We start from the raw sequence: 8,663 nt of genomic DNA, 5'->3' as shown, positions 1-8,663 counted from the left end.
ATGTGAGGAAAACAACAAAGATAACACGCTTTTCAAAATGAAAACAAAAAGAAAAGTAAAATTAAACTGGCTGTCGGTGACAGGACTTGCATTTTTCCTCCACAAGAATACCAACATGTTCTCCACCTCTGGTTTAAGAAGCAGTCCTCTACTTTACTTTAGCTTGAAAACCAAATCTTCCGTCCGTCATCGTTTCGTCGATATTCGCGTAAATTTGCTTGTTCTGACGCGGCAAATATAAGCCAGGCTCTACACCTGATGCGCTTGCACTGAAAGCGCCTCTCTTCACATGATCAGTGAATTCTGACTCCTGCTACAATGTGCCACGGTTCTGCAACGCGTGCCGTATAGAGCAGACGCTTTGGAGCAGCGCAGACCATGCACTTGCACAAATGAGACCACCGACCACGTCAAATTTTAACTCGCACATTCGCAAAAAATTGTCGCTTTTGGTTGCAGTCTAGAGTCCTGGTATCACCGAGAGTTCGCGTGATTGTTAAATCGAAACCGAAAGTAAAACGCACATGCGCTTTCAAACGCGATTTTGTTGCCCGCTTTTTGAGAGCGACTCGATGATGCGCGCAAATTAGACTACATAACATATCTAGGCTGTTATTAGTATGTAGGCTATAATAGGTTGTGTAGTTGTCTATAGCTCTGTATCATACTTGGAAAAATGTGCACTTTAAATATTGAGAAAGGAACTTACTTTGATTATGGCTGCTCTTGTTGTTTGCACTTAAGACATTATTGTGTTTGTTTTTTTGTTATTTATACTGTTTTTATTTCTTATTATTTATTATTATGTTCATTTTGTGAAAATGAGTTCAGTTAGGAGGTCAAACGTTCAAGCTCATGATTCATGTACAGCTCTAAGGTCAGAAGCCAGTCAGTTGAGTTTGTGGCAAAACCTTTTACAGTGCTTGAGTGTTCTTGTCTTTTACTGCATATGATAATTCATACTCAGAAATAGAACTGAATTGACATTTATTACAAGATGATTAGTTAAAACAATTCAAAATGCACTTGCAGACTATTTTTATGTATTTGGTCATTGAGAATTTAAAAAAAAAATAATGTGTAAATTACATTATTGCTCACACAAAGAGCAGCCTAGGGGCCCCTGACCAGCTTAATCCGCCCCTGCTTTATCATATCAAGCCATTCTCATATTCTTGGCAGAATGACATAGTTCTGCACAGGCCCCTCCCACGATTGTTGATTGACAGTGGTGTCAGTCTTTGGTTTTAGCACAGACCCGCCCTGAGTGAGCTGTCATCATTCCACCATTGTTTTGACGCTGGAGCGGTTGTAGACAAGAATGTCTCATAAGCGATTGAGGTGTTCTGTTGTTGTATGTAATATTTACTCCCGACATCTGAGCCGCTGAAGACGCAGTGGATTACGTTTGTTTTTAAAGGGAATGCGCCCCCCGATCTACCTAAATGTGTCTATGTTCATGCGAATCATTCGTGATCCAGCTTCACCTACAGTGAGTATTGAGTAATAAGTATAAGTGAGTATAAGGTATTTTTTTATGAATCTTTGCAAAATCGCCTTTCCTAATAATATGCTAGTTAGCAAGTTTCACGATGAATGAAGCTAAAATGTAAAGAGAGGGGTGGGGTGAGCAGAGCTCATTAGCATTTAAAGGGACATGCAAGAAACAGCTCGTAATAACAAAGCTGTTTTTGACAAGGTAAAATGGGTGTTATTTTACACGAACATTGAGAAATTTTAACCAAAGTATGTTATATACTTTTTATTAAGACCCCACAGAATCATATCAACTTGTGGAAAATGGGCATCCGATGACCCCTTGAATAAGGGCCAGATGAACTAAAACATTATATCATATGCAAATACAGCATGTGAACTGGGAGGGTCAAACTGTGTCAGGGGAGGATTCACACAACACATTGACAGTTCTACTGTGTTTTCAGCACATTGTGTTATTAGATATGCTGGTGAACTTTTGAAGAAAATGTCTCGCATGTCTGTATTGTTCTGTTTGTGCTGGTGGAATCTGATTGGTAAGTTTTAATTATATGGTTTCATTTTTTCCATCTCAGAGTAATAATGTAGCTGCTACACTCAAACAAAATGGGCGGTACAATTTAGGTACTAAAAATACATTTAATATTCTATGTTACGTGTTTATTTATTTATTTATCTTTAAATTCAATCTGCAATAATTATCAAGTATTTGTTTAATAAATGCTGCACATTAATTGTCCTCTATAAACATAACTTTAAAACAAATTAAATTTAAGGATTTGTTGCACCACACAGATTAAGGATTAATCGTGATTTAACAGTTCTATTGCACCAATCTTTAAACTTTGTTTAAAAATAAGCAGACTTGCATTTAAACTAACTTTAATCCTGTCTCTCCATTACTTTAAAGCAGGGGTCTCCACAGCCCTGCAGAGTTTATATTTTCCCCCCCCCCCCCCCTTAAAGTAATCTCCTTAAGAAAGTCACATGACTGCAAAAGTTGTTGCTGCATTGTTTATGTTTTTAATGCACTAAATAGACTGAAAATCCACTATATAACTGTGTGTTGGATACTATACTTAGTAAAAATGTATAATACTACTACTACTAATAATAATAACAGTTCTTGTGGTGGAAGACATGTGGCATTAAGCTATTATGAAGGGGGTCCACAGGGTTGTTATAGCTGCAGGGTTAAATGTGTTCTTAACATTGCAGGGGAAAGTTACTTTTAAAATTAATCCATTACGATATTGCGTTACTCCATAAAAAATAACTAATTACATTAGTTACTTTTTATGGAAAGTAAAGTATGTTACTTTTCTGTTATTTTTGTCACCTGGGCTGGGCTTACATATTTGTTTTTAATTAAAAAAAAAAAAAACTGTCTGTGAAGGCCCTTTCACACCAAGAGTGAAATGAATAAGCCTCAGGCTGAAGGAAGTGTCTCTTCCTCAACACTTACTCACAATTTCTATCAACATGGGGTCAGGAGAACTGTCAGGCAACAAATAGTAAAAACAAAGTAACCTGTGTTACTTATTTGAAAAAGTAACTCAGATATTTCGCTGTAAATTTAAAAGCAATGTGTTACTTTAATTACTTGAAGAAAGTGGCCTGAAAGAGGTCTCATATGATTATGTAAGCATCCTAGTTGTCTGTCCTTTTTCCATTATTTGACACTATAAATATAATTTTTCAGGCAATCTTTAAGTGCTGCTGTAAGGTTTTTTTTTCTGTCTGCTTGATACTAATAGTCTCTCTTTAATGGTAACAGTTTATAAAGACAGTTGATATTGTATTTTTCTTTATCTGCAGTCATTTTATCAGCAGTGTTGGGGAGTAAGTTACATGTAACGGAATTACATAATTTAATTACAAAATAAATGTAACTGTTTTCTGTTACAGTTACTGAGAAAAAAATGTGTAATTAAATTACAGTTACTTATGAAAATTTTAGCAATTACAAAGGGGGTTACATCTGAATACTTTTTACACACATACCGATTTGATTGATTTCTTTCCCAAATTGCATTGACCAGTGTTTCAGGAGTTTAGGACACAGAATAGTATGCTTATAATAATACATGCTTATTTGTGACCCTGAAGCACAAAACCAGTCATAAGTTGCACATGTATATTTGTAGCAATAGCCAACAATACATTGTAGGGGTCAAAATTATTGATTTTTCTTTTATGCCAAAAATAATTAGGATATTAAGTAAAGATCATTTTATTTTGTAAATTCCCTACCGTAAATATATAAAAACTTAATTTGTGATTAGTAATATGCATTGCTAAGAACTTCATTTGGACAACTTTAAAGGTGATTTTCTCAATATTCTGAAATTTTTTTTTTTTTCTTTTCACCCTCAGATTCCAAATATTGTCCTATTCTAACAAACCATACACCAATGGAAAGCTTATTTATTCAGCTTTCATATGATGTATACATCTCAATTAAAAAAATACCCTTATGACTGGTTTTGTGGTCCAGGGTCACATTTAATATTTTATTTCCGATTTGGTTTTATGTATATGATTATTATTATTATTATTTTTTTTTTTAAGATTAAATGTTTTTTTTTGTTGTTTTTTTTAAGCATCTTTAGATGCCAGTGTACTACTGTAAGGTTAACCCTGCATGGTTTACATGTTTCAAAAGATTAACAGTTGAAAACATTTGTTAGAAATTGTAATAAGATAATCAAAAAGTAATCAAATGTAATCAGTTACATTACTTTAATAAAGTAATTGAAATAGTTCCACTACTTATTACAATTTAAATAGGGTAACTGGGAATCTGTAACCTATTACATTGCCAAAGTAACATTCCCAACACTGTTTATCAGACAGAAGTTTCTGCTTGTCAGTCAAAAAGAAAATTTAATATCTGTTGCTTCTTAATTCTTAACCTTTGTACCTTAATATATGTAAAATCTTTTTATTTTCCAGGTGTGTTTGGTGAGACAGTGTCAGTGATGGAGGGAGATTCTGTCACTCTAAACACTGATGTTACTGAAATACGTGAAGAGGATGACATTCTGTGGAAATTTGGAGCTGACAACTCTCTCTTAGCTGAAAGCAGTCGAGATAAACAAATCGTATCCACATATGATGGTGTTCTGGATGTGAGATTCAGAGATAGACTGAGGCTGGATCATCAAACTGGATCCCTGACCATCACAAACATCACATCTGAATACGCTGGACTCTATAAACTAGACATAATTGGTGTGAAATGGTCATCAAAAACATTCAGTGTTTCTGTCTATGGTGAGTAGAGATAATTTGTGCTGTCTTTTTACATATTCTTGTTTTATAGTTTAAGGTGACAGATTGTATAAACACTCACTCTCATGTTTTACAGCTCGTCTACCTGTTCCTAACATTACCAGAGAGTGTTCTTCATCATCATCAGGATCATCATATTGTTCATTGTTGTGTTCAGTGGTTAATGTGAGTCATGCGACTCTCTCTTGGTACAAAGGAAACTGTTTATTGTCCAGCATCAGTGTGTCTGATCTCAGCATCAGTCTCTCTCTACCTCTGGATGTGGAATATCAGGATAAAAACACCTACAGCTGTGTGCTCAACAATCCCATCAGCAACCAGACCAGACATCTCAACATCAGCAAACTATGTCACACATGTTCAGGTAAGGCAGTAGTGCTATTAACATTTATTCATTGAGCTGATCTTCGTCTACTGTTGTAGCTCAGACTCAATAACTTACATCAAAGACCGTTAGCCCCCATCACAGACCGTTCTTAAGATTTGCATATGAGGGAGTGACCTATCAATATACAGTCCTGCCATTTGGACTGTCTCTGGCCCGGCACAATTTTATGAAGAGCGTAGATTCGGCTTTCTCACCTCTGAGGCAGATGGTAATCTGCATCTTGAATTACCTCGACGATTTTCTGGTTTTAACCAGGTGAGAACAGGAACTTATCGCTCACAGGTCACTGCTGCTGAGCCACCTGGAGCAGCTTGGGTTGAGAATCAATCTAGCCAAGAGCTTTTTGTCTCCCAGCCAGCCAGTAATCTTTTTGGTACAGTTATCAACTCCGCCCAGATGCAGGCATGCTGGAACGCTCCCTGACAGTTCAGTGGCTATCGGTGTCATTCAGACTAGGGACTTCAGGTCCCCTCAGGACTTTCCAGAGGATGCTTGGCCTCATTTCAGCTGCTTCCCCTGTGATTCCTCTTGGCCTGCTTCAAATGCGGCCCCTCCAATACTCGTCTTGTGTAGCCAGACCTTCAGAATGACGCCAGAAGATCTGGGAACCTTGACCACTTTGAATGGTCAAGGCCCACCCAAGAGGCCATATGACTGACAGGTAAAGCAAACAATAACATTTCATTTTGTTCCACATCATGTTTAGGGGTGTGGAAATGTCCCCACAATAACAGACCGGTGTGTAAAACTCTTGGAAGTATTTTAAAGATTCTATGCTGCAAACTTTAAATATTCCACATACTTTTGAAAATCCAGTGTTTAGTTGATCCTGATAAGTGCTCATTGTCACAGTTGTAAACATGATGGCTTTCTTCTTACATTATGGGGCTTGGCGTCACAGCATCTTTTTTCTAAGCGGAATGTTAAAGAACACGACACACAGATATGGTCCCTGAGATGATTCAGCTGCTATCAACAGCCCCCTGGCTGATACCATTGAGGAAGGACCTCCACTCGCAAGCGAAGGGCATGATTTGGCATCCCCAGACAGATCTGCGGAGCCTTCATGTTTGGCCCCTTGTTAGGAGTCTTTATAACTAATACCATTTTGGAGGCTAGGGTCCCATCTACGAGACTTCTCTATGCCCTTAAATAGTGGGTTTTCGCTGACTGGTGTGCAGCACGGAACAAGGTCCCATCCTCTTGCGACATGTCCTATGTGCTAAACTTTCTACAAGAGCTGCTGGATAAGGGGTGCCTCCCTTCCAGAAAGTTTATGCTCAAAGTTTATAAGGCAGTCATCACGGCAAATCATTCTCTCGTGGCTGGCCAGTCAATCAGCAGAAATTACCTGGTCTTTAAGTTTCTGAGGGGAACTCACAGATTGAATCTACCTCACCCTCACATGGTGCCGACTTGGGATCTATCTATAGTCCTCAGGGCCTTATAGGGCCCTCCCTTCGAGCCGCTAAAGTCGGCCAATTTCGGGCCCCTGTCGCTTAAAGGGATAGTTCACCCAAAAATGAGCATTCTGTCATTAATTACTCACCCTCATGTCTTTCCAAACCCGTAAGACCTTCGTTCCATCTTCGGAAACAAATTAAGATATTTTTGATGAAATGTGAGAGCTCTCTGACCCTCCATAGAGAGCAAAGCAACTGTAATATTCCCAGGTCCAGAAATGTAGTAAGGACATTGGTAAAACAGTCCATGTGACACCAGTGACTCAACTTCAATTTTGCAAAGCTATTAGAATACTTTTTTTTTGCGCAAAGAAAACAAAAATAACAATTTACTCAACTGTTCTCCCCCGAGTTACGTCTTCTGCCATTTTGGAGACTACCCAAGCATGTATTTGACGTAATCAGTATTGTTTACCTTCAGTGGGAAAGCGTGCGCATGAACATAATCTGCATAATAAGCGTTGTTTACGCTTAGGGGAAAGCCTGCGTATGCATTGTAATACGCTCTAAAACGGCGGAAGACGTAACTCGGGGGAGAAGAATGGTTGAGTAAATTATGTTATTTTTGTTTTCTTCAGCCTCCTTTTGGCTTTAGCGAAAAAGAGTGGGTGACCTGCTGATCAGTGCTTCATGTCTTGAATTTGGGCCTAACGACTGTAGAGTTGTCCTCAAGCCAAGACACGACTATGTGCCTAAAGTTCTCTACACTCTGTTCAGATCACAAGTCATCACCCTTCTAGCGCTCCCTAATTGAGGAGGTGAGCAGGGTCCAAATCCACTCTCATAGAGTGTATGTTGAGCGCTCTGGTCTGTTTCAGCACTCAGAGCAGCTATTTGTATGCTGCGGAGGCCACTCTAAAGGGCTGCCGGTTACGAAGCAGAGACTATATCGTTCGATAGTCGATGCTATAGCCCTGGTTTACAACTCAGCAGGCTTGCAATGTCCTGTAGGAGTGAGGGCCCACTTCACCAGAGGAATGGCCTCCACTTGGGCTTGGTCAGCGGGATTTCTATTGGTGATATCTGTGCAGCTGCCAGCTGGTCGTCACTGTCCTCCTTCACCAGGTTTTAAAAGGCACGTATTTTGTCTGCTTAAATTCACCTAATCTCACTTGTAATGGGTCAGATTTTTTATGTAGTCTTTAGCCTAAGTGGCTCGGGTCTCATTGTTAGCTCATGCTTACAGAAGCCCTCAGTGCAAGCGCTCTGGGGCTGGGCTTGCAGAGCGGCTTCATTTTGCATTCGCTTATAACACGCCGCTATTGGATACATTCCCCAAAGTGTGTTAAAACAATGGGAGAGACCGTTCAAAAGGGAACTCTCCGGCTACTATCATAACCTCGGTTCCCTGAGAGAAGGGAACTAGTGTTGCACAGGCTGCCGTGATATAAGGCTGCACACTAGTCTATGACTGTCGCTTCAGTTGAAAGATTCTGACTAAATGGCACATTCGGCTCCACCTCTTTTGGCGGGTTGAAAGCCATTTGTTTGTGGAGCTACACGAACTTGAATAAATCAGGCTTCAGTACCAGAGTAAAGAGGAGTTTCGCCAAAGCGTGTTAATGCAACGAAAGAGACCATTCGAAAGGGAACTGTGGTTACATAAGTAACCGGAGCATTACTCCATACAAAAGTAACTAATTACATTAGTTACTGTTTATGGAAAATAATGCATTATGTTACTTTTGCATTACTTTTTTGTCACCTAGGCTGGGCTTACATATTTGTTTTAATAACAAAAAAATCCAAAAGTTATATTTTTGGCAACTATAAAGGCCTTTTCACACCAAGAGTGAAATGAATAAGTCTCAGGCTGAAGGAAGTAAATGATCACTGTACACTCTGAACAGAAAATAAAATTGTTGTGAATGTATCCAAATTTCAGTTTATTCTCTCGTGTTTTGCAGCTCGTCTACCTGTTCCTAACATTACCAGAGACTGTTCTTCACCATCATCAGGATCATCATCATGCCAGAATTGTTCATTGTTGTGTTCAGTGGTGAATGTGAGTCGTGTGACTC

At 38.9% G+C, this 8,663-nt stretch overlaps 1 protein-coding gene across 1 annotated transcript in view; it reads left to right on the top strand.

The window, feature by feature from the left end:
• Window positions 1-1,984: 1,984 nt before the first annotated feature.
• Window positions 1,985-8,663, top strand: part of LOC107570324 (SLAM family member 9-like) — a gene marked incomplete at its 3' end in the record, with an annotated part of 8,801 nt that continues 2,122 nt past the window's right edge. The window contains exons 1-2 of the mRNA XM_016256545.1: window positions 1,985-2,033; window positions 4,453-4,773. Coding sequence (XP_016112031.1) covers window positions 1,985-2,033; window positions 4,453-4,773 — 370 coding nt within the window. The remainder of the gene's footprint in view (window positions 2,034-4,452; window positions 4,774-8,663) is intronic.

The sequence above is a fragment of the Sinocyclocheilus grahami genome, unplaced genomic scaffold (assembly GCF_001515645.1).
Source record: "Sinocyclocheilus grahami isolate Dianchi unplaced genomic scaffold, SAMN03320097.WGS_v1.1 scaffold1441.1, whole genome shotgun sequence".
Classification (NCBI taxonomy): Eukaryota; Metazoa; Chordata; class Actinopteri; order Cypriniformes; family Cyprinidae; genus Sinocyclocheilus; species Sinocyclocheilus grahami.
This window is presented reverse-complemented; position numbering and strand designations above follow the sequence as displayed.